Source organism: Hemitrygon akajei, chromosome 8, assembly GCF_048418815.1.
Source record: "Hemitrygon akajei chromosome 8, sHemAka1.3, whole genome shotgun sequence".
NCBI lineage: Eukaryota > Metazoa > Chordata > Chondrichthyes > Myliobatiformes > Dasyatidae > Hemitrygon > Hemitrygon akajei.
Window position 1 is genome coordinate 106021789 of NC_133131.1, and position 27216 is coordinate 106049004.

The window sequence follows — 27216 nt, forward strand, 5'->3', positions numbered from 1 at the left end:
GATAGATAGATAGATACTTTATTCATCCCCATGGGGAAATTCAACTTTTTTTCCAATGTCCCATACACTTGTTGTAGCAAAACTAATTACATACAATACTTAACTCATTAAAAAATATGATATGCATCTAAATCACTATCTCAAAAAGCATTAATAATAGCTTTTAAAAAGTTCTTAAGTCCTGGCGGTAGAATTGTAAAGCCTAATGGCATTGGGGAGTATTGACCTCTTCATCCTGTCTGAGGAGCATTGCATCGATAGTAACCTGTCGCTGAAACTGCTTCTCTGTCTCTGGATGGTGCTATGTAGAGGATGTTCAGAGTTATCCATAATTGACCGTAGCCTACTCAGCGCCCTTCGCTCAGCTACCGATGTTAAACTCTCCAGTACTTTGCCCACGACAGAGCCCGCCTTCCTTACCAGCTTATTAAGACTTGAGGCGTCCCTCTTCTTAATGCTTCCTCCCCAACACGCCACCACAAAGAAGAGGGCGCTCTCCACAACTGACCTATAGAACATCTTCAGCATCTCACTACAGACATTGAATGACGCCAACCTTCTTAGGAAGTACAGTCGACTCTGTGCCTTCCTGCACAAGGCATCTGTGTTGGCAGTCCAGTCTAGCTTCTCGTCTAACTGTACTCCCAGATACTTGTAGGAAGAGGCCAAATGCAATGTTGGCAATCAATTCTAGAGGTATTGAATATAAGAGCAGGGATGTGATGTTGAGGCTCTATAAGGCACTTGTGAGTATTGTGTGCAGTTTTGGGCTCCTTATTTTAGAAAGGATATACTGACATTGGAGAGGATTCAGAGAAGATTCACGAGAATGATTCCAGGAATGAAAGGGTTACCGTATGAGGAACGCCTCGCAGCTCTTGGGCTGTATTCCCTGGAGTTCAGGAGAATGAGGGGGTATCTCATATAAACATTCTGAATGTTAAACGGCTTGAACAGATTAGATATGGCAAAGTTATTTCCCATGGTAGGGGAGTCTAGGACACGAGGGCACAACTTCAGGATTGAAGGATGTCCATTTTGAACTGAGATGTGGAGAAATTACTTTAGTCAGAGAGTGGTAAATCTGTGGAATATTTGCTACGAGCGGCTGTGGAGGCCAAGTCATTGGGTATATTTAAGGCAGAGATAGATAGGTTCTTGATTAGCCAGGGCATCAAAGGGTATGTGGAGAAGGCAGGGGAGTGGGAATGACTGGAAGAATTGGATCAGCCCAGGATTGAATGGCGGAGCAGACTCGATGGGCCATATAGCCTACTTCTGCTCCTATATCTTATGGTCTGATGGTCTTATATCCTGAATGTTGTGCCCTGCTTCTCATTCAGATTGTAAAGTTGATTATATAATGTGACTGAAGCAAGGAAACCAAACTATGGAGATGGGGAGGATAAAGCTTTCCGAGAGTAATGGATCTTGATTGATGGTTTATACATTTGATTGGTTTATACATTTTGGTTTTTTGCAAGGTGTGGATTTACCCAGTAGTGTTGAAGGTTTCTGTTCCAGAACTAGCTATTCCCCTAGTCAAAATGTTCCCAACAAAACTGAAGATTGCCTAGATGTTTTTTCTAATTCTATCCTCCTTGGACACCAGCAACTGATGGGAACTACTTCAATGGTGCTATTATCACTGCTCACCCTTCCACTGGTAATCAGTTTGAGTTCCAGAGACAAATTGAGACATGACATGAAACTCTAGTAAAACTGAAATCAGTAGGAATTAGGAGAGGAAAGCAATGTTGCAGGCTGATTTGTACCTGCTTTAGACATTGTTCCAGGAGACACTCAAGGCAGTGACTTGGATGCAATGTCTTCAGCTGCATCCTCAGTGACCTTCATTTGTTAAAATATTTAGAATTGGGGAGGACTGTACAGTTTGCAAGCTCTGTCTACACCAATAGGCAGTTCCAACAACACTCAAGAATCTTGGCGGTATCCAGGTTAAAGCAGCTCTCTTAAACAGTATCTCTTCCAGGATAATTAAAGTGAATTTGCTTTACTGGTTCACTGCAGCTGCTGTTTGTACACAAGAACACAAAAAAAAGGAGCAAGAATAAAGTCAATTCAATTCAGTTCAAGCCTGCCCGGCCATTCAATATGACCTTGGCTGATACTGGCCTCAACTCTCTTCTGTGTCTGTTTACCGTAACCCATAATTCCTCAGTCATTTAGATATTTATCTGCCATCGCTTTAAATATATCTATTAACCTGACCAAGACCACCCTCAAGGCAAGAAATTCCAGAGATTAATGAAATTCACTGGAAGAAAAGAAATTTCCATGCATCCCTTTATCTTGCATCTACATCATCTCATTTCGGGCTCCCCCACTAGTGAAAACCCCTTAACATCTGTACCATCACACACCCACCAAGTCTCAAGTAGGTCACTCTTATTCTCCTCAATTCCAAAGAATACAGAACCAAGCTGTTGAGCCTTTCTTCATTCTCAGACAAGAATTTCATCTGGACTTCCACCATCTCCTTTCCTGGGTAAAATTCTGCACAGTATTCCAGGAATAAAACAGCTTTCACAGTTGTAATAAAATTCACCCCTTTTAAATCTTCAATCCCTTCGCAGTAAAAGGCAGAATGTCATTTGCCACCTCTACTGCATGTTGAACATGCCTGCTAACTTTATGTGATTCAAACATTTGCAGTCTCTTGCTCTTTAAATCATAATCTGTCAAACCTAATTATATAAAACCCAATTGACTAGGTTTTTGATTATATTTAGCTTTTCTGAATGACTACCGGTAGTTATTTCCTCTTTGATTATAGACTTCAGAATCTTGCCTGCAATAATGTTAAGCTAACAAGCCCACAATCCCCACCTTTTTCCTTCCTCCCTTCTTCAACAAGGGAGTTATGTTGACTGTTTTTCAGACCTCTGGATCCTACCCAGAAGTTAGCAAGTTTTGAAAAGTTTCAACCAGTGGGTTTGCTATCTCTACAGCCGTTTACTTTTAAAGACTTGAGTATAGGCCATTTGGTCCTGTCAACTTGTCTTTTTTCAGTCCTGTGATTTTGTGTAATATTCTATGGTGGGATTTTTTTTTTTACCTGTGCTTTCAGATTATTCTGTCTTTGGATATTTGCACTGACTTCCATGGTGAAGACTGATGCAACCAACAAAGGATCTGACCTCTCTTTGCCTCATGTTATTAATTCACTAGACTCATTCACTAAAGATTTCGCACTTGCCAAAGCCACCCTCTTTATATATCCATAGAACTCTTTCAGGTTTCTTTTTATATTACATGCAAGTTTTCTCTCAAAATCATTTTCTTTCGTAATTTTTTTTCAAAGAGTTTGACTCCTGGTTCCTAAAAAAAAAATCTCAGTTCTCAGATTTATTGCCAGCCCCTGCCACTTAGTATGCATTTTCGACTGAGTATAAGTTTTGAACATTTTTGTTAATCACAAACAGTTCCTTTCTCTCATGGAATGCCTCTTTCTAATTGGGATAATCTTACATAGAGCATGTTGGACCAACTGACTGATTATCTGCTACTGCTCATCTACTGACCTACCCCACTGTTTATTTCCTCAGTCCACTCTAGACAACTTCACCTTTATACCTTTATATTTGTGCTTATTTACTTTGAAGATGCTGATCTCTACCTGAGGTGCTCTCCTACAAAACATTCCATTATTTGCCATATTATGGTCAACGACTCTTCAGGGGGTGCTGAACTATAAGGTTTTTTATTAATCCTTCCTCATTACAATATCTGCACCTCACAAATATGCAATCTTTGAAGAAAGAAGCAACAAATTGGATGCAAATTGTGCCTGTTAGACTTAGGTAGGTACTGTTGCTTTATCTTATTCATAGGGGAATAACCCTGGAACTCCTTACCTAACGTGAGAGCTTAGACAGGGTAGGTATTTGGAAACATTTCCCCATCACAAAGTTGTCCAAAACTAAAGGGCAGAGGTTGCAGGGTAAAGAGTAAGAGGTTTAGATGATATCTGAAGAACAACTTCATTCCATCCAGATGTGGTTGGACTCTGCCTGAGTGGATAGTAGAGGCATGTCAGAGATTTAAGAAGCATTGGGATGAATATTTGAACAGTCAAAGCATAAATGGCTACCAACCAAGCCCTGGTAGATGGAATTCATGAGGAAAGATACTTGATGATCAACATGGACATAGTGAGCTGCTTCTAACTTGTGTGACTCCATGACAATAGCTAGAGATTAGTGTCATACAGCACAGAAATTGGCCCCAAGTTGTCTATGCTGACCAAATTGCCTGTCCAAGCTAGTCCAGTGGCTTCATACCACTTCAGAAGAACAGATATTGATTATCAGTAAGTACTGGCCTTTCTGCAGATTACCTCTTGTGAATAAATAAGTATTCAGCAGTCCATTGCCACAGCTGCTTAACACCCATGCCCAGTTCAAATGAGAATGAGATTTTGCATTGTTTCTCTGTTTCCCCTGAAGCTCATTTCAAGGTATTGTTTACAACACGGAATTTCAGGTGCAAGGTTAGCTCCATGGAGAATAAAGGTCCTGATGAAGGATCTTGGCCTGAAACGTCAACTGAACTCTTTTCCATTGATGCTGCCTGGCCTGTTGAGTTCCTCCAGCATTTTGTGTGTATTGCTAATGACATATACTCAGCCAGTAAGTTATAAACTTCAAAATTGTTACTGGAATCAAGATTTTAAGAGGGCTTGTACCAGTTGAAACTTTATTATTAGTTTCTATTAATTAATTGTTTATCCAGTTATTTTAAGCATTTGTATATATTAAATAGATGTAATAAATAAAATTAATAGTTAATAGTGTGTAGATTAATTTGAGGTGTCTGCTGAAATTATGCCCATAAACTGAAACACGCAGAAAAGATTTATTACTTCTTTCCCTCTAGAATATTTAGAGTTTTAACGAAAAGAAAGTAGAATAATTAGCCCATCAATTGAACAACAAAAATAAAATAGTCTTAGGATACAAAAATTACATTCTTAACAACTTCATGCAAATAATACAGTATTTATTCTTTCGCAATCAGCTATTTACTAGTCACCAAATGAGTTTTATAGAACATAAGTATTTCTCATTGTAAATTTCCAAGACATTTTTAATGAAATTGATAGTAGCAGAGTTGTCTTGTTGGTATACTTACTTTCTTCATAGATAATTGTCTGCATTTATTAAATCTGAATTAATAGGCATGGAGGAGATGGGGAAGGTAAGGAGGAATGCAAGACAGGAGAGGCTGTACAGGAAATCCTTGTCCACCACCCTGTGCCCACATGCAGTTAGCAATGAACAATGCCCACATTTTCATCTGGAAATAGATTTGTCACCTTGAGGCCATTAATGTATATGACTCTATGATGTGTTAGTAGGCTTTATAAATGAAGCTCCTCATTAGAGTGCTTCATCACAAGAAGTTATTTAATTTGCCTTTATTTTCAGAGAAGAAAGGCATTTGCATTCCACAGATTAGCCTGAGATCCATAACACTTAGTTTACCTGTAGCACATTTTTCAGAGCAATGGTTAGCAGTGTCGTAACTATTTGCTCCAGGCAAGTGTGAGGCTTTTGGTATTAATATTACATTGTGGGTGGGAGGCTGTGCACAACATTTCATAAAGTTGTGTTGTGCAATGTGTTGCTTTTCAGTCGTCTGGAAGGATTTCCAGGACATTCAGTTATTAAGTATTAGAAGTGTTTTAGAAAGAATGTAAAAGTTTTCAGTCAGTTCACAACGTTTGCTACCTGCAAGCACTTACATTCTCAAAATATTTTGTGTTGGTCATTTATTCTAAAAGTTTCACGTGTCACGCCATTTGTGTCCAGTGGGGAAACTTTATGTGAGTAACATATGAGGAAAGCACAAGATGGAAGAGGCCAAGTGCAAAGGGTTTACTTGCTTGCACTTACAGTTAAAACTGAATGTTTTGTGTGCCCATGTTTGACTAACCACAAGGTGATGCCTGTTACCAAAAGAAGCTGGGATGGTAAATCTTATGGCGCCACTAATGAATGTTTGCTTAACAATCGTTCCATGTGCGTATTTGTGCGTCAGTGCACACAAGATTGATTGGTATGCTGATTTATTGAACTCCCTGAGATATTTTCAGCCATAACTGCAGCTAATGTTGCAGTGACCATGATGAACCTCCTTTGTAGGATCTAGCTGATGTGTAGGTGTAGGGCCGGCCATCTGCTGCAAGAATACTTGCAGCTATCATTAGGCCAGAGAGCGTCACCTCCAGGATGACCCCAGTGGTCATCTGGGATGAGAAGCTTGTCATGTATCTCGTGGGCATGCTACAACGCTGACCTCTAGTGGCCAATTAAAATGGTTTTTGTCAGACAAGCCTTTGACTGGGTGGGGAGTGAACTCACTCCTAACACTGAGTTTCTTTTATATCTATTTGCCCTCAGCCTTAACACAGAGTATTTTGAATAAATTCCATCTTTCAAGCTTTTTCTGAAGGATTTTAATTCCTCTGCTCAGTTCTATAATGAATCTCTTCAATTATCTCTATCCTTAAATATTCATAAAGGGAATTTTTGCTCCCGATAGATCAGTACTCCTTGTAACTTCTCTCTCCTGTATATGGAATCATGCACAGCATTGATTATATCAGAAACTTAAAATGAAATTTTTACTTCCATTCATGTCACTGCAAACTGCTCTCTCAACATATGAGATATAAGTACCCTCATTGACAAAACCTAGAGTTTGAATCTTTAGTGTTTATGATATGTTCATCATTTGCTGAATATGCAAATAAAAACTGCAGTATTTCCTACAGCATGAGCACCTTCATCCTTCACTCCTTAAAAGCTGAACTCCTTACTTGCATCATAATAATCAGTTGAAGTTGCAATCCTAATATTTCTCATTAAAACTCTCACCAATATACTCCCAGAAACCTCACTATTCTCTATTGTCTTCCTCTTCCCTCTGTAATTTGCACCTCAAGTAGAGAATATTCTTATATATAATTAAGAGCACGGACTATAATCTGAACAACCCATTTTAGAAAGGACGCTAAACCCACCGAGTGCACAGAGCACAGATTAATCAGACGACCGATTGACAATTGGGTTCAAAATAGAAAGATCAGTAAGAAAACAAAGGAAGGCATGGGGGAAAAAAGATAGAATGAAAGAGTTCATTGAATAGTGACAGAAATGTCTGGAAAGGTCTCATGCAGACAGTAAAAGATAGTATAGGCTCTGATTAAGAACAAGAACATAGATCTACAACTGAGAGTGTGGCTCAGTATTTTACACTGAGAAAAAAGATGGTACCAAAGACAAAGGAGAGGAAGCAATGATATGGGAAAGGCAATGAGTTGTCAGAAAGGAAATGCTGTAAAGTCTGGTGATGCATAAGGCCCTAGATCACTATCCAGATGCTAAGGGAGGCAATGGTGAGAACTGTAGAAGTGTTACTGTAAATCTACTGGTCACCTGTGGATATAAGTACATTGCCTTATAGCCTTGGATGTAAAGGTGCTGAAGAGATCATTGCAAATGTCACACCTTTGTTCAAAAAGGAATTAATAAATCTGTTTATTGGCAAGAAATATGCTAGAAATGCTGACGAGGAACACTTTTAATACTCATTTAGACAAGCAGAGGTTAACAATAGAAAATCTGCATGGATTGGTGAAAACAGTTTGATTTTTGAGTAATGTAGTTGATAAATGCAATGCAATTGATAATGAGTATATGGACTTTCAAGAGGTATTCAATAGAAAAACACATTTAAACCCATGGAATAAAAAGACAATGGCAGAATAATTGCAATGTCAGCTTAATATGAGGAAACATTTTTTTACTCTGGAGAAATGTATAGCCGATCATGTTCACCAATGCTTGACATGAGCGCCCTGCTTTGCTACATTAGTAATTTGCACTTGTATGTAAAAAGGTACCATTTCAAAATGTGTAGAGATGCAAAACTTGGAAATGCAGGAAGCTGTTGGAGGGTAGGGGCAGATTTCAGGAGGAGATGGGCGTGCTTGAGGAGGTGCTGACATAGGGCAATTTGAAATTAAACGTAGAATAATTTAGGAGTAGATCTGGGAGGAGAAAAGGAAAACAAGAGGGAGCAAACTGGGATGATTCTTGCAACTCTAGTGTCAGCAGGTTTTATTTGAATCCTCAGCTTCCAGCCATGGAACATGCTAACACTCAAGCTGGTACAGCCCAGGTATTTGCAGTACCTTCTCCAGACAAAGGTCCAGGTAGGGTTGGAGCTGGTTCAGTTGTGAATTTTATTGTAATTTGAAGGGCCTACTAGTCTGAGAGGGAAACACCTCACCTTATTTCAATTCCACATCCTAGTTAGAAGGGGAAAGTGTATGTTTAGATGAAAGCAAACACAACCTCAACAAGGGCAGCCCTCAGAATTGATGTAAGTAGCATCTTGAAGCAAGTATCAAAGATGCATCAGCAAATCCTGGGATAACAATAAAGAAAGGAAATTGGGGGGGGGGGGGGAATCAAATCTCTATCAAAATCCCAAAATATCAGTTTGAATTGTGGTATTTTTACTGTGGTCTGATGCATGATGTAATGCAGCTTTCAAAGCAGTAAGGATGTTTGTCCATGTTTTGGACCTGCCCTTGTCAATTGTGTTTTCTTTAAAAAGAACATTTTTTTCCCCCTGATTTGTTGGTTGGTTTCCTGAGCTAGCAGCTGCGATGTGACAAATGTTGAGAGCAAACAATATTTCAGCTGCTTACTTGTGAGTTGTTTTATTTTTAATTCAGTTGTTACTTTTCCCATGGCTGAAAGCTGCCACTCAACCAGGTCTTAGCTTTGCTTGTCTTTAGGGTAAAGTGAGTCCAGAGTACAGCGGAATTCCTCTTCGTATTTAAAAGATTGTATACCTTCAGGCACTAAAGAAAATGTGCACAAAGTATTTTTCCTGAAGGGCAATTTGACCTTTGACTTTTATTAGTCCTTTTTCATTGGTAGGAACAGATTGGGAGGGTGTAAAACAAAGCTGCAGTGTCGCTTGAAAGTCAAATGTAAATGAGGCTGCAGCCAGAGCATGAATACACTGAGTGGACACTCACAGGCTCCAAGAAACAAACTTGGTCGAAACAATTGGTGAATTATTTTCCATGCGAGCAGAGTGGATTAAGCTGCTGCTGACCAAATATCTTCAATTAAAACGTAGTTCGGCACTCTCCACCTTTCAGCTCACAGCGGAAGTTTTGTACAGGGTTCCTAACAGACTGTAAGTAAAAGAGAACAGAAAACTGAGGGTGGATAATCTCTTGAATGAAGTCACTTTTTTTTTGTTGTATGTGGTATTCCTGCTGTGCTGATGTTAAGCTGAAGTCTGGCAGACAAAACAGATCGAACGCTCTAGTGGCTCCAGTACTGTTCCAGTATTTCAACACATTCAATCCTTTTGATGCTTTCATGACAGCTTTACATCATGGCTACCTCTGTTGGTAGGTAAACTATGGTTTCAGATTGATGTATGTTTCTATCTGAATCCTTAGAGGTTTAGCAATCTGCAAGTAAACAGCTGGCAATGAAACATTATCTCCGGAGTCTGAAGCAATAGCCCCTGTGGAGCTCTGTGATTTCAAGCTAACAGACCGGGCAAGTTTTAAATACAACGTCTTGATACTCGATTGTTGAATTTGCAGACACCTTTGTTTATACTTGCTGGAAGAAGGAAACTCATAGCGATATAGCAATATTTCTTAAAAATCTTTGTGCTAAAGCTTAAAATTTTCAGACTTTTTTTGAGTCTGTTATATTCGTTTTTGGGCAATAGGCCGGTATCTTTGCTCATGTGAAATCCCCATGGCTTCTGTGTAAAATGTTGTTCTGCTCTTTTTTCCGGATCTGTTTAGTCATTAAATTTTAGTTGAATTGATACTCCTTGTGGAGGTTCTGCCTTTTAACATGTAACTATTAATCAGGCCACATACTGAACCAGTAACAGCTGAGCACATTCCTGAGGGTAGCTAGCACGTATCTAGGTCATTGGCAACCGTCCACTGAATTCCTCGGTATTACCCCATTTACATTGCTGATCTGGCTGCAGAGGCAGTCCACTTGCTTCCACTGACACTAACTTTGCAGCCATCACTGATTTCATTCCACCTCCCCCTCAGTTACCAGAGGCAAGCAAGCTATCTCACCCTTGTGATGTCTGTCAAAACCATACACTATAAAATCAGTTCATCCTGCCGAGGGAGACAATATGCTCTTCAGCATGATGAACTAACTACATTTGCAGTTCACATTTCAAAGGCTTCTGCAATGGGGGTAAAGCAAATCTGCTCTGTGGAACACCTCTTTTCTGTGTGGAAGTATAGCCCTGAGCTTCATGTCACTGGGTCCAAATCTTCACTTCATCTCCACTCCTGACTGCTGCTTTTTGCTTTCTATGTATGTTGTTTTAATGAAGCTCAATGTACACATTAGAGTAGTCCCTTGCTTTACCTCACAAAATTTTTACAGGCAAGAAGCTTCAAGTATAACCTGAGCTGCAATTTTAGCTGCAGCTCCGATTGATTACCTGGTGGTAGTTGTGAACCATATGAGATGGGTGTACAGTTCTTCCAGATATGGGAATAAGGGGCATCCTAGCACATCGCCACTGATTCAGTAATCTGCACACCCTCCTTCCAATAGAATGCTGCTCTACTTGGCTTTTCTTTCAATTGCTTTTGTATCTCACCTTCACCAGTTATTCCTAGTTTTGTGTACCTGCTTTTGTCTCTTTGCCCCCATGGAAGCTGTCCAACTCGTTGACTATTTCTATCCTTTCCTGTACGTTACATTCTCTTCCCTGAGGAATAACACTGGTGCCAGTAGGATAATTTCACATTAAGGTTTTTTTCTAATCTCACAAAAGCAACAATAATTTTGCTTTCCTGGTAGGGCTAATCTGCTGCAGAGTGCAGTAACTCGCTACTACTGGTCTCTCCTGAAGAGTAAATGTGGTGAATTTGAAACTTGGGGCTGGTTTACATTGTAGATTTTTCATAGTTCAGTGGAGTATATGATAAAAGATGTGGTCTGAGGATGTATTAATAAGAAACTTGTAATGAACTGATAAAATTGCAAGAAAAGTCTAGGTGTTCCGATTAGAAAGAATAGCATGAAAGGCTTGTGAAAGGAGCTGAGTTGTATATAGAAGAGCTGATACAAAGCTTTCTTCATTCCTGGAGCAATAAACAGAGGATAATCCCCCACCACCATCCCCCTCCAACCTCTACTCCCGGTGCAGACTGGGAGACTTTCACTGAACACCTACGCTCGGTCCGCCAGAAAAAGCAGGATCTCCCAGTGGCCACACATTTTAATTCCATGTCCCATTCCCATTCTGATATGTCCTCTACTGTCAAGATGAAGCCACACTCAGGTTGAAGGAACAACACCTTATATTCTATCTGGGTAGCCTCCAACCTGATGGCATGAACATTGATTTCTCTAACTTCAGTTAATGCCCTTCCTCCCCTTCTTACCCTATCCCTTATTTATTTATTTATCCTCCTCTCCCCCCCCCCCCCTTTTTTTTCTGTCTCTGCCCCTCTCATGATCACTCCTTGCCTGCTCTCCATCTCCCTCTGGTGCTCTCCTTCCCCTTTCTTTCTCCCTAGGCTTCCTGTCCCATGATCCTTTCCCTTCTCCAGCTGTGTATCTCTTTTGCCAATCCACTTCCCAGCTTTTAGCTTCACCCTCTCTGCCTCCTGTCTTCTCCTATCATTTCGGATTTCCGCCTCCCTCTCCTACTTTCAAATCTCTTCTTTCAGATAGTCCTGACGAAGGATTTCAGCCTGAAATGTCAACTGTACTTCTTCCTTTAGATGCTGCCTGGCCTGCTGTGTTCAACCAGCATTTTGTGTGTGTTGATTGAATTTCCAGCATCTGCAGATTTCCTCATGTCTACTCTCACAGATGCTGTTTGACCCATTCAGTTTCTCCAGCAGATAAAGTTTGCTGCTTCAAATTCCAGCATTTACAATCTCTTGCAGCTCTCTTAAGGCTTTGATCTCGAAGGAGAGGTAGTTTCCTGTTATTTCACTTGTGTGTTGATAGTGTTGGCAAGGCCTGAAGTTATTGTCCATCCCTACTTGCCTTGAGATAATGAAGGCTTCAACATCATGAGCCCCTGCAGCACAAAACTGAGCAACTGATTGAGCACCAAATTTATGTGAAATCCTATACTATACTTTAAATACCACAATTATTTGCCTCGTTTTCATATTAAAATTTAATTTTACCAACTCAAAGTGCGCAAGCACAATTTTTAATCAGTTTTATAACTTTTGAGATGGTGATTAGAAATGGTGGATTGCATGGAAGAGGAATGTGACCACTAGCATATGGAGATCTGGGTCAGAAGTTCATTGTCGGATTAACGTGGGATCAGTATCGCCTTATCACTTGTAGAAAATAAGCTTTTTAATCCTATTAAACTGTACATAGCAAAAGTAATACACATGAATGCAAATTATTGAACAAGGCTGGCATGCCCATATTGAAAGTCCAACGCAGACTGCCTTCAGACGATTGCGCTGGATAATTTCTGCCTGGAGCATACGACTTCTGATTGTTCTTAATTGATCAAAGTGTGGGATTCCTAATGCACTTGTCCGATTTAATAGAGCAAATGTTTGCATTTTGACACATCTCGTGCTTATAATTAGACTTTGCTGTTTAATGGTCCTTTTGGCATAATTTTCATTTTGTACAAGAAGAATTATGAAGCCTTTAAGAAGGACCTCCAAGGCACAGCTGTATATACACAGTTTGATTGCATGTTTTCCAAGCAGTCATTTATCTTCTTGAGTGACCACATTCCTAGCAGTTACAGGGTGCATGTTTTAAAATGACTATTCTTCCCCATATTGCTTTACTTTAAATGCCTATAAACATAAATAATGCACATACATTCTTTCTATGAAGCTGTAAACATATGTAATGACATTTTTGTCTGCCATTTTTTTGTTTGTCTATGTGCATGTATTATTAAGCATGAACTTTGCAGATTCAGTCCCAGACTACTGCAGTGTTTGTGCAATGTAACGCAGTTTTCAATAGTCCAGAGCTCAAGTACAGTGTAATCTTCTTTGCAACATCTCATTGCATTTCCCCCTGGTGTCAGAGTGGCCTTTGATTCTGCCCATTATAAAGAGAGGAATCTTGGGAAATAGCCGTACTGGAAATGCCAAATGTAAAGCACTGTTGTTAGTGGTATCTGTTGGCAGTCTTTTCTAGCTGTAGGCCGGCTCTGTATTTCTGCTTTCCTTAAGCCTAATAGAGCTTTTCACAAAATTATTACAAGAAATTAAACATTGAAGTTTCCCTATACCTCCCATGGTTTAGTGTCCAGTTCCTGATTAAAGTGAGATTGATTTTGAAAAAAAGTAAACATTTTGGGACACTGTTGCTATGCATGGAGATTAGCTCTCCAGAGACGGAACCCATTCTTGAAGTGAAGCTATGTTAAAACAGTACCCTTAGAGTTCCTGAGCCAAGAAATTAGCACATTGCTCAAAACTAAATGGGTTGCGTTGTTTCCTCCCTTTTTAAATGTGTGAAATGATGGCACCCAGGGTGTGTTTCCACAGCAGTGATGGTGCTATTGGAAAGAGGAAGGCTTCACTTTCTGGATCCATGAAATGTTTTTGCAGTGCTCTGAGAGAATCTCAATGAAATAAACGTGCAGTAGAAAAACTTAGTGGGACCCTTTACCTCAGTTCATAAAAATATTGAACATTGTACCAGTAATGCTTACTCTATGTCCTCAGTAGTGCAAATAATTGTCCCATCTTGTACATAACTGTGCCGATGCATCTGTCACCTTTGTAGATGAAAGGGTGAGCTATGGATGTGAAATACACATACAAGCTTCTACGAGCCTCTGTTTTTGAACCATTTCAAAACCGCCTTGGATAATGGTCTATGATGTTGGCAAGTTATCTCTGCTATGTCAGGAATCTGGGCGGCCGTCATGTTTCATTGATTTTCAGATAGCTTTATCTCATCTTTGTACTTGTGTCTACATGCTTCTGAGATTTTATCCAAAAGAATGCTAAGGTTATGATTTTACCTTTTCCCCCTAAATTCTGTTCAAGTCATTGGGCCTTTTTGTAAATAGATTACCTCTGCCAGGGTGATCTGACACCTTTTAATTTTGAAAAGAAATTTTCGAAAAAGACCTTTCCTTGGGTGTGCTTTGAAAGAAAATTCTTTTGCAAGAAACCTAATCTAAAATGTTAGAGATTCTGCAAGTGTAGAAAATCACAAAGTATTTCTGAATTCACATTTGCCTCAGAATAAATTAAAATCAGGTAATCAACTAGTGCAGTAAATCATTACCTCAAGCTGATTTCTAAAATGCTTGAAGCACAGATTTTGTTTTTTTTATAAACAAAACACTAAATTAACAATGTCTGTAATGTTTATTTTGGGAAACCTACTATTAGCTGTTGAGCAAATTAATATTTGTAATTGCCAGAAAGCCTACTCTGGTGATTAAGAGTAAAGGTATTGTGTTATGTGATGTTGAGACAAGCCAACAAAATACGATATATTTTGTCACTTGCTTCTCTTGCTGTATTGGTGCTTTATTAGATATGATTTGTTCTTATGGTTTTTTAAATTGTTAGTCATGGCACAGAGGCTGTTGTTTCGATCATTCACACCGAATGCATTTTTACCACACAGAACCCCAAAGTTACACGGATGGCAGTCATCATTCTGTAGGGGGCTCAGATAACAGTGCAGCAGTGAGCAACGTTCTATACCACACTGATTCCCCAACGACTAGTACATCTTACCAGCGATCTTTTGGCTCGATGTGCATAGTCCCCACCAACAGCCAAGTGCCCAGGACAAACAGGTAGGAACCTTACAAACTACCTGCACATAGAGCCTTGTAAATGAGTCAACAGCTGCCAGTTAAGACCTTAGTGGTACTTCCCGGTGTAAAACCAAATGTGTCGGGAGTTATTTAAACTTGTTAGCAGTAACAGTCAAATAAAGAAAAGTTGTTCTTTGTTTGGCCTTCAAAATGTTAATATATTATTTCTAACCCCTACTTGTGGCTACTTACCCACAAGATTTGTTTTTTGCCATTGGTAGTTTACACTTGAGAACCTGGAATGTGGAGCAGAGAAGGTGGGGTGGCTATACTTTTAGGCTGGGACTTCTCAATGCTTTTCAAATACAGTCAAATATTTAATCTCCAAATAGGTTGCTTCTTAGACAAGTTTTTTTTTTAAAATGTCAATTTAAACATTGAAACACCTTGGGGGGGCAGGGTGGGGGAAGATCATGCTGTATCAAGCAGTATGACAAGTTAATACCTGTTTTTTTCCTTTGTCGATGGAAAGATACACGAGTTCTGCTAAACGCAAGTTGATGTGGAAATAGCTTTTTTCTTCATTTTACTTTATTCACATGTGATGTACAATTTAGCTAGTTACAGCTTGTGGAGGGAAATGTGCTGAGTGGGTACATGAAAAGAGCAATGTGATATTTTATGCGTGACCATAAGAGGTCTCCTCCAGTGAGATCATTGTGGATTTATGATAAAGCTCTTGTTTGACTATCCCCTGCGAGATAATTGTTCTTTGCAACAGGCTTTTTTTTAACCAACATTCTGAAACTAACGGGTTTTGTATCTTGGCCTCTTGTTTGAATTTCAAGAGCCCAACTCCAATAAAGAGGCTCGCAGAGTTTGAGCTGATAAATCCATTTCCAGTGGCAGGTCTATTTGCTAGAAAATCCATTCAACAGAATTAATATTGTGTTTGACTAAAGTAGTTGACCTTTTGAAAGTCAACCGAAGTCTCAGTATGTGAGGAGATTTGATTGATCAGGCAGAGGATCGCATCTCAGTTTATTTCACTGTTTTAATTTCATATGATAATTAAGTAGTGCAGCAGAGAGGCTGTTCAGTCTGTTCATTCATAGCAATGCAAATTGTTTTCATTTGCATATCTATGTAGTTATCCTTCTGAAAGTTGCCGTTGAGTCTGCTTCCTTCTTCCCGTCATTGTGTGTGTAAACATTGTTTTTTTCATGTTGCATGTACCAATTTATTATTTACCTTTAATGTGTCTAATTATTCCTCGTCTGTGCCACAGCAAAGAGTTGCCCCATATTTACTCTATCAAAGCACTTTATGATATTGAACACTTCTATTACATTGAAAAATAAAGAATGGCAAATGCTGGCAAGTTAAAATAAAATGAAATACTGGAAAAAATTAGCAGGCGAGGGAATATCTGAGGATAAAGAAACAGAGTCAGCATATCAGTCCAGCTCTCTTCATCAAATGTGATGTTCTGATGAAGGGTCTTCAACCAAAACATTAATTCTTTTTCCTTTTCCACTGGTACTGCCTGACCTGCTAAGTGTTTTCTGGACTTTTTCCTGTTGTCTAACTTAACTCTGTCTCTGGAGAATAATCCGGTCTTCCAAGATCCTTTGCTTAACTCAGGTCCTGCATTACTAGCTGCCTTCCTGGTAAATATCCTCTGCACCTTCTCTGATGCCTGACATCATATTGTGACTAATTTTGCAAAGGCTAAATTTTGCTTGTGCTTATGTAACAAATATGTCTGGCTCTGATAATAACCATCAAGAGACATGGATGCATATCATATTTTCACAATCTATAAAACCTTCTATTTTCTTGGCACAATTTGCTGATACAACTATAGAAACACTTCATTTACTTGCATGCAAGGGTTTGCATGGCTTTGTGCTGAAAAGCTCTTCATACAACATAAACATAGCTGGAGCACATTCTTTGCATACACTGTCAATTTCCAATCTTTAGCTGCAGCTGCTCATATTTGTTTCTGCCGGCATTAAATTCTGTCTAAATTATAAACTAGAGTGTATAGAATTAATCAGCAGTGTTATTAGACTACTTAAGTAGTGTTCCATTTCCTTCTTCTGAATGATTGTCCTAAAAACGACCTGCCTTAATATAATTTTCTTTGAAGTTTCAATGATCCTCGAGTTCCTTGAGCAACCTGAGAAGAAATGTAGATACCCAAATATACCCTATGCTTCTATATTCATGCCCTCTGTCTGACTTCACGTTTAATTGTTCCCACGGAATATTATGGCCTCCCCATGTCTTCAGCCAGGCTCACGAACAGTACTCAGGTACAGGAAGCCAACCAAACTACTTATCCAAAGCAGCTGAGATACACTTTTAAATTTGATGTCTTTCAATCAAATGGCAGGTTCAAGAATGATCTAGTGCTTTCCCGGTGTTTATGATGAATAAACTCTACTCGGGCTTCCAGCCGGGTACAGATGTCAATTATAATTTTGATGACAAATTCTGCCAACTTCATCAGGGTATCGATTATAGCGTCGGTTATAATCGATATTTGTACCCGGCTGGAAGCCTGAGAAGAGTGTATTTGTAATGATAGGATCGTCAAATATATTGATACCAGTTTCTACTATCCATTAATAGAATCTCAATTTTAATTAATTGTGATGCAGAAAAATTAATTACTAAATGACAGATCAATTCTTGTATGAAAATGGCTGATATTGTTTACTAATTTTATATATTAAGTTAATTTATTTCTCTGTTTACAATTTCCTTTTCTTCCTAACAGCCCACGAAGTTGGTTGGAGAGTGCCCAGAAAGGAGTGTTTTCTCCTCAGTCATCAGTAACTGGGATTAGTAGGTCAACAGGTAGTTACCTTGGTTCCTCAGTGTTTTCTGGTAACGCCGGCAGTCCCTTGCAGGATTCCTCCAGCTTATCACATTTTCTTTCTCCAGGATCACAAGTTGTCTCATCTAACCACCATTCAATTCACGTGAATGTTTCTGAGAGCCTCACTGCAAACCTGCGACACGGCAATACTGGAGCGACATCCGCAATGCATTCTTTGCCTGCTGATTCTAGTAACCGGAACTATGGTGTTAACAGTGTACTCCACAATGATGGAAAAACTGACATTTCACAGAGCTACCCTGCAGGATCAAGCAACACCACTTTGAACATGAACTCCCCTGTGACTAGTGTCCTGGCTGTTAATGGGCAGCCTCAAAGTAATACACCGCTAATGCATGATGTTATGGGTGTGACTGTCCATCCCCCCTTGCCGGAAAAGAAAAGGATTTCTGAGGGAGATCATTCACTTGTGTCCATCTCACCAGCTTCAAGTGGCTTTTCAAGTCCACACAGTGGAAGTACAATCAGCATTCCCTTTCCCAGTATCCTTCCTGACTTTTCCAAAGTTATCAGTACCTCTGCTGCACAAGGTGAGTACTGCTATTTAATATTACAAATAATCAATAGAACAAATCTAAAGTATATGTTGTGTTTGGATGGTCACTGGTTAGTGTGGATTCACTACGCTGAAACATCTGTTTGCCTGTTTTCCAAAACCAGTTAATCTCAAAGATCCTTGATTATTTTTATGCAAAGATAATGAGATTTGTTTCCGTTCCAGATCCTAGTATCTGCAGTCTTGGTGTCCTCTAGCTGAATATTCTTTTATGTGTTTATGTGCACTTCTAACCGTGAAGCTCTCTGGGGCAGTTAGTAATGACCAGCTTCTGGAAAGCTGAATGTTAAGCGCACGGCCCACCCACAGTCGAGAAGCTGCCTGCTAGACACCGTGTTTATGCTACGTGGCCACTGCTAGTGAACACGAGGCTGTTGCCAGCAGCATGATTGTAATGTAAAGTAAGATAAGACACACAATACTGCTGTACTTTTTGTTTCCCTGAACGCAATTTAACATAACAAAACTAGAGTTACCAGATATTATTTGGTGATGTTTTTGGAAGTGAGCTGAGCTCTCCTAATCGACTGCTGACTTCTGCTGTTGCTACTTGTGTTCACCACAAAGTACAGCAATTATTTTATATGGATACAGAGTTTACAAACAATTTAGTGATGTTATCAGGGTCTGTAGAACATTAGTGACCAGAGAGCTTCAGATATTTGTTAGTTATTTTGAGAATAGTTTCTCTTCCATAATCATCTGAACTGTAGTGAAGTGGTTGCAATCTTGTCCCTGAAAGTTTACTTGAGAAACTTTGTTGACTTGAAGCGTGATGGGGATTAGATAAGACCGATCAAGCACTCGCTTTTTAACTGATGTTCTTGTCAGCTTTACGAACTATTCAGTGTTAGTTGTGAGTGGAAGCAAGATGCTTTCACTTAACTGAAACTTACAAGAATTTACAAGGGACAGCATGGTACCATCGTGGCTGGCACAAGGCTTTACAGGACCAGCGACCCAGGTTCAATTCCTGCTGCTGCTCCCCATGACTGTGTGGATTTCCTCCGGGTGCTCCGGTTTTCTCCCAGAGTCCAAAGACATACCTTTTAGTAGGCTAATTGGTCATTGTAAATTGTCTCTTGATTTGACTAGGGTTAAATCAGGGGTTGCTGAGCAGTGCAGTTCGATGGCCTGGAAAGGCCTATCCAGCATGTATGCCAATGAATAAATAAACAAAATTGTGCTGTAGAATTCCACCTTCAATGCCCAGAGGATTCCAGAGATTGTAGGCATTATCATTGACTTCACTGGGAATTAAAATTTCCTTTCACCTGGCTTCCTTTGATCACAACTATGGTCGATTCCATCGGGACCAGTATATTTTGGCCCATTTAAACAGCTGCCCCAATTAGCCAAAGGTACATGGAAATAGTTAAAAAAAGGTATTAAAAATGATAAATCACCATTTAACTGAATAACAAATTATGTTTTTCCAATGAAATGAGGAATAAATTAGAGCACTACCAATACTGCTACAGTACTATAAAACTGCGCATTGGTTCCTAATATTTATCGACGGAGGAATTCACCCAGTGTATGCTGCTGTGTTCTTTTGATTGACTGCAAATGAGTAAAATCAGTGTAGGCACCTAGATGTAGATAAAGAACTGCCTTCACACAATGCCTTCAATGATTGCATCTTCCAAATCGTCATTTTCATTGTAACGTTCAAAAGGATTGTCAATACCTTCAAATTCTTCATAGTTCCAAACACTGAAGTAGTGAAATTGTTTCATTTTCACTTACGGCCATTTCTGGCATCTCCAAACCTGAAACCTTGAAACTGCAGTGAGCAAAGCAGTTCTGAATTGTCTTACTGCTTATATCCCATCAACTACCAGTGAGAGAAATCACTGCTTTCTGAACATAAACACATGCAACTGATGCTATTTAAAAGCTGTTCTCTCTAACCACAGTACAGCGTCTAACAGCCACACAAGTGTGCGTGACTGACTCTAGTTAGAAACTGTTTGGCAACACTCTCCTCTCCCAGTTAAGCAACAGTGTCCCAGAGAAACAAAGGGAAACCAGCATTTTTTTAAAATTAATTTTTATTCTTTAAGAGTTGTTCCAAATAAGTAGCTGCCCCAATTAATCAGAATCCACTGTACTTTTTTTAAAAAAAGTATCCCAATTAAAACAAAGAAAAATGATTAAGAAAGGCAAGCCAGTCTGCATTATTGAAAATAGACACTAGGTTTCTCCTGCACTGAATTTTTGGCACTTAAAGTAAAATACATATTCAAAACATTCAGATCTTGCAATTTTCTCTTATATTCTTGTACTCAGCAATTTTCAAGTACAATTTTAAAAAACACAACCATTTGGTGTCAAGTTATTAAATTCTTTTGGGAGTTTTGGGCTTTGTGAAGGGCAGATCGTGCCTAACAAGCCTGATAGAGTTCTTTGAGGAGGTGAGTGCAGTGGATGTGATCTTCATGGATTTTAGTAAGGCATTTGACAAGGTTCCACATGGTGGGCTTATTCAGAAAGTCAGAAGGCATGGGATCCAGGGAAGTTTGGCCAGGTAGATTCAGAATTGGCTTGCCTGCAGAAGGCAGAGGGTCATGGTGGAAGGAGGGTTGTGACTAGTGGTGTCCCACAAGGATCTATTCTGGGACCTCTACTTTTTGTGATTTTTTTTATTAACAAACTGGATGTGGGGGTAGAAGGGTAGGTTGGCAAGTTTGCAGACAACACAAAGGTTGGTGGTGTTGTAGATAGTGTAGAGGATTGTCAAAGATTGCAGAGAGACATTGATAGGATGCAGAAGTGGGCTGAGAAGTGGCAGATGGAGTTCAACCTGGAGAAGAGTGAGGTGGTACACTTTGGAAGGACAAACTCCAAGGCAGTGTACAAAGTAAATGGCAGGATACTTGGTAGTGTGGAGGAGCAGAGGGATCTCTGGGGGTACATGTCCACAGATCCCTGAAAGTTGCCTCACAGGTAGAGAGGGTAGTTAAGAAAGCTTATGGGGTGTTAGCTTTCATAAGTCGAGGGATAGAGTTTAAGAGACGTGATGTAATGATGCAGCTCTATAAAACTCTAGTTAGGCCACACTTGGAGTACTGTGTCCAGTTCTGGTCGCCTCAGTATAGGAAGGATGTGGAAGCATTGGAAAGGGTACAAAGGAGATTTACCAGGATGCTGCCTGGTTTAGAGAGTATGGATTATGATCAGAAATTAAGGGAGCTAGGGTTTTACTCTTTGGAGAGAAGGAGGATGAGAGGAGACATGATAGAGGTATACAAGATATTAAGAGGAATAGACAGAGTGGACGGCCAGTGCCTCTTCCCCAGGGCACCACTGCTCAGTACAAGAGGACATGGCTTTAAGGTAAGGGGAGGGAAGTTCAAGGGGGATATTAGAGGAAGGTTTTTCACTCAGAGAGTGGTTGGTGCGTGGAATGCACTGCCTGAGTCAGTGGTGGAGGCAGATACACTAGTGAAGTTAAGAGACTACTAGACAGGTATATGGAGGCATTTAAGGTGGAGGGTTATATGGGAGGCAGGGTTTGAGGGTCGGCACAACATTGTGGGCCGAAGGGCCTGTAATGTGCCATACTATTCTATGTTATGAGTTATTGGAAGTACGGGAAGACTAACTGGCATGGGATTAATGTTAAATGCATGGGGTTTAAAGATGGCTCAATACTCATGTAGCACTGATTGGCTCAATAAACTATTAATATGAAAGAAGGAAATTTGTTGGCACTATCTGCTTAACGTTTCAAACACCACTGATTTTAAGTAAACATATGTATTACAATAACTTTCATTATTAAAAGCTGGATGATTCCATTATGCTGGAATGGAAAATTACTATTTTCTCTCCACAGTGTTGACCCCTCCCTCTCAGTTTTGAGCAGGCATCTTTCAGTGGGTGGTAATGCCACTGTGACGTTAGTGATAATGTTGCATTGAATTGAATTGACTTTATTACTTGCATCCTTCATATACATGAGGAGTAAAAATGTTTATGTTATGTTTCTGTCTAAATGTGCAATTTATAGTAATTATAATAATGGTATGTAAAACAAGACAGTCAGTATAGCATAGAAATACAATTGTATCAGCATGAATTAGTCAGTCTGATGGCCTATTGGAAGAAGCTGTCCCGGAGCCTGTCGGTCCTGGCCTTTATGCCGTGGTACCGTTTCCCGGATGGTAGCAACTGAAACAGTTCCCATACCAGACAGTGATGCAGCCAGTCAGGATGTTCTCAATTGTGCCCCTGTAGAAAGTTCTTAGGATTTGGAGGCCCATACCAAACTTCTTGAACCGTCTAAGGTGGAAGGCTGTTGTGCCTTTTAGTGCACATGACTGTTATTTAAATGCCTCCCTTAACTTTGAGAATTAGGAGACAATTCAATCTGACCCAAAATCCATTCTCACCTTAATTTTGTGAGGCTAATCCTAAATCCATTAATTTTGTCCTCACTAAGATCAATTGATGTAGCATAAAACAGGCTCAATTATTCCTGTAACAAGTTGCAGATTTTATTTTCTTATTCTTTCCTGTAATGCTTAAACATCTGCTTGTAATACAAATCTTAACATCTCCTGCTACTTATTGGAAGATTGTATGTCAGTTAGGAACTGTCAGAAGAGAATTTATGAGTTATACCACATGGTGATGATTTGTCTGAGACGAATAAAGGCAAAGGATGAGAGAAAAGTATGTTTATAATTGTTGAAATACTAAATTTTTTTACTAATATTGCAAAATGAATATATGTAATCTGATTGTTTTGATTACCTTATTCTGATTTATTTTTACAAATATGAATTAAATTTGAAAGTAAAATTTTTTCCCTTTTTTGCTTTTGTTACAGATTCAAGTTCATCATCTGAAAAACATGTCACTGTAAAATTTGTACAGGACACATCCAAGTTTTGGTACAAGCCAGAGATATCGCGTGAACAAGGTGAGCTGGAGCTATCTTGCAATTCTATGACAAGTTGTTTGAGTTATCATGGGCTACCTGGGACTAAATAATATGACAGTGAAAATGTGATGGGGAGACTGGGAAAAGCAGTACGGTATCTCATGAGATAATCTGTAGTTGAATATAAAGTGAAATTAAATCTAGTGGCTGAATTGACACAAGCCCTATGAGGAGACTTGAACATTGCCCTATAGCTATGCAGTGCCAAAAATCTCTCACAATGTTCCTAATCCATAGATTGTTGGAAGGAGTGAGTGCAGATGAAATTTTTTATCCATGTTCTCTTCTGAAAAATGGGCATTAAGAACTTGGAAGTAATTATTAAGTTTTTCTCTCATATTTTAGTATTAGTTATGTGACTACATGGGAAAAAGATTAGCAGAGCATGCCTGCTCATTATTGTAGTGGGAGTATCTGGCTCAGTGCTGCCTTTGAAATCCTCCTTTTTGTAACAATGAGTCTACTGTGTCAGCCACTGAAACTATTTGTTGCTAGCAAAATCGTACATGATCATCAGCAATGCACATTTGCAGTGTGTTCATTCATCTATTTCTCTTGTATATGCAAGCCTCATCTATTGCAGCTCTGGTGTAAGAATCCTTTTTGTCAAATGTACCAATCTCAGTGAAGCAAAATAATTTCATGTTGATTTCCTCAGCAATCTGAGGAAATGGAGAATCTGAGAATTGACATTTGCTAGAACTGAAAACTCACTTCATCAACCACTGCTAACCCTCAGTCAACCTCAAGAAATGTTGATTTATTTTAAAGTGGTCTTATGAGTGTATACAGGGTTAAACACTGCCTGTGGCTCTGCAGTCAAACGTTAAAATTATAGTTCCTCATTGCTGTCAATAATATTGCTTAATGTTCTTTTACAAAGCAGTGCAAAACTTTCAGTTGTAGATACCAGAAAACTTGCTGATATACTATGTGATCGCAATTTTGTCTTTTTAATTAAAAGTGTGAAATATTTTCTTGTGAATAGATAACATACTAGCATTTGCAAGCACAACAACAAATGCAGATATTTGTAGAGAAAATAATCAATTTCAATTGCTAACTCTCTTGCAGAATAATCTACAAATTTTAAATTTTAAGCTGTGTATTTATTTTAAATACAGTCGTCCCTCCTTATCCACGGGGATTGGTTCTGGGACCCCCCCCCCGCAGATACCAAAAAACGCGGATGCTAAAGTCCCTAATATAAAATGTTGTAGTATTTGCATATAACCTACGCACATCCTCCTGTATACTTTAAATCATCTCTCAATTACTTATAATACCTAATACAATGTAAGTTCTGTGTAAATAGTTGTTATACTGTATTGTTTACAGAATAATGACAAGAAAAAGGTCCGTACATGTTCAGTACAGACACAACCATCGTAGCTCTTCTGGGAATGCTGATGCTGCCTCGCATCAGCCGATCCCGATTCTCCCGTGATCTTTAAGTTCTTGAGTTTGTAGCACTTTACATAGCTAATCAGCCATCCCTTACTAGCCTTAAACTCCTTCCTCTTGCTCATAACACAAGTAGCGAACGAACGAGACGCGAGGCGAACAATGCTCAACTTCTGTGTTTTCCCGATCCGCGGTTGGTTGAATCCGCGCATGCAGAACTCGTGGATAAGGAGGGCCGACTGTATACAGAACTTTCTCTTCAACTTTTTTTTCTAACAGTAGCTATGTTATAGCATATCTTTGTTTTTAAGTAAAATCATCTTATCTCATTTTATTGGGACTGAAAAGCTCTGGCCATTGTAATGCACATCTGCTGAATCCTCTCATACATAAGGCTTTTAGCCGAGGAGAGCAGCAAGGCTGGATGTGGCAACTCAATGGAACTAGAAGCACCGGCCAACAGAATAGGAGATCTGTGGTCCACCTGGTGCTTGTCTGGATTGTGGTGATCCTCCAAGTATGTTAGAGTAGGTGTCAGAATTTACCAGGTCTTAGATATTATGCCATCATTGCTGCAAGATCCTCAACCTACTGGCCTCTGTAAGTGGTCTAAAGTCAAACATCAAAAGCTGCTCAGGAATAAATCTCAACTTTGATACTACATCAAAGGTTCACTTTTTTTGAAATCATAATAAATTATTATCACCTTAGTGCATGTAAAGATCAATGGAAAGGAAGATTTGGGTATCAAAGTATGGGTACAATAAGTTGAAATCAATTTCTACCACACAAGAAATCATTCTTACAAGATTTTTTATCTGAATTTTAGAAATTAATACACACTCTGTGACTAAGTTTTAGTGATTTGATTATTAAATCCACAGCCATTACATTACTAAAAGATAAAGAGCCGGGATCATTTATCGTCCGGGACAGCCATTCTTTCCGGGGTGCCTATGGTTTGGCAATGAAAGTCGCTACACCTCCAGCTTCTGTGCTTCAGCAGAACAAAAAAGGTATTCTATGTTCGAATTGGTCTGCACATATATTGCATATACTCTCTGTACATTCAGCCACAAATCAGAATGTGTATTGCGTGTATAGTGGATGTGGGAAATGTCCTTGGGGAATGATAGGTGATATCAAAGAAGAGCGAAATTGGGAAAGGGTAAAACATTGGGAAGATCAGTAGAGAGGAAAGAAAACTTGAGAAAACAGCAGTTTGATGAATGACAGGATGGAGAAAAGATGGGAATAAATAGAAGCGGGCTGAAGGGATATGGAATGAATCAGAATCAGGTTTACTGGCATACAGCATGAGATCTGGAGTTTTGCAACAGCAGTGCAATGCGGTACATATTAGAAAACTAAACTGTAATAAGAATTAGATAAGAAAGACTCAAATTAAGTAGTTCAAAAAGATAGCAGAAGGAGAAAAATTAGTGAGTTAATGTACATGGGTTCATTGTCCATTCTGAAACCTGATGGCTGAGGGGAAGAGATTGGTTCCTGAAACGTTGAGTGTGTCTTCAGGCTCCTGTACCTACTCCCTGATGGTAGCAATGAGAAAAGGGGATGTCCTGGGTGATGAGGGCCCTTAATGACGGATGCCACCTTTTTGAGGTATTCTCAATGTTGGTGAGGCTAGTGCCCATGATGGAGCTGACTGAGTTTACAACTTTCTGCAGCTTTTTCCTGTGCATAACCCTCCCCATACCAGGCTGACCAGTTAGAGTGCTCTCCACGGTACAGCTGTAGACATTTGCAAGAATTTTTGGTGACGTGCCAAGTCTCCTCAAACTCTTAATGAAATATAGCTGTCTTTGTAATTGCATCAATATGTTGGGCCTAGGATAGATCTTCAAAAATGTTGACATCAAGGTACATGAAAGTGCCCATCCTTTCCAATACCTATCCCTTGATGAGGACTGGTGTGTGTTCCCTCGACTTCCTCCTCATGAAATCCACAACCAATTCCTTTGTCTTTCCGTGTTGAGTGCAAGGTCATTGTTGCAACACCACTTGCTCCTGTATGCTTCCTCGTCACCATCAAATTTATAGATGCCATTTGAGCCGTCCCCAGGTGTAGAGAGATTAGAGCCAATCATGCATCCCTGAGGTACACCAGTGTTGATTGTCAGCAAGGAGCAAATGTTGTTTGCAATCTGCACAGACTGTTGTCTCCCGCTGAGGAAGTCCAGGATCCAGTTGCGGAGGGGGATGCAGAGGCCTCCCTCTGCAACTTCGCAGATGGCAGGTGTGGCATTGTAATGCAGTTGAAGGAATGAGAATGCCAAGATAATGCCATTATATTTATTCAATATAATGGGCATATTGGATAAATGTAAGTTTGCACAAACCCAATTCAAGCTACAGCATTTTGTTGGAAATTGGAAACTGAAGAATTGAAGAATGGAAGAGAGCATTAATAATGGAGGAAGAGCATTAAGAACTTTTTGCAGTCACTGGGCTCCTCTGCTCTGTCTCTGGGACATCTTCTGTGGGGCAGCTTAAGAGCAAAGCAGGAGATGGATCCTTGGTCTCCAAGAATAA

General features: G+C 39.5%; 1 protein-coding gene across 10 annotated transcripts in view; it reads left to right on the forward strand.

Moving 5' to 3' along the window:
• Window positions 1-27216, forward strand: part of LOC140732139 (tensin-3-like) — a 434552-nt gene that overhangs the window by 384646 nt on the left and 22690 nt on the right. For 8 of the 10 annotated variants that reach the window (XM_073054363.1, XM_073054356.1, XM_073054355.1 and 5 more), the window contains 4 exons: window positions 14706-14880; window positions 17630-18282; window positions 23146-23238; window positions 25548-25679. In XM_073054363.1, the coding sequence (XP_072910464.1) occupies window positions 14706-14880; window positions 17630-18282; window positions 23146-23238; window positions 25548-25679 (1053 nt within the window). The remainder of the gene's footprint in view (window positions 1-14705; window positions 14881-17629; window positions 18283-23145; window positions 23239-25547; window positions 25680-27216) is intronic. The other 2 variants (XM_073054358.1, XR_012099994.1) reach the window with 2 other exon arrangements.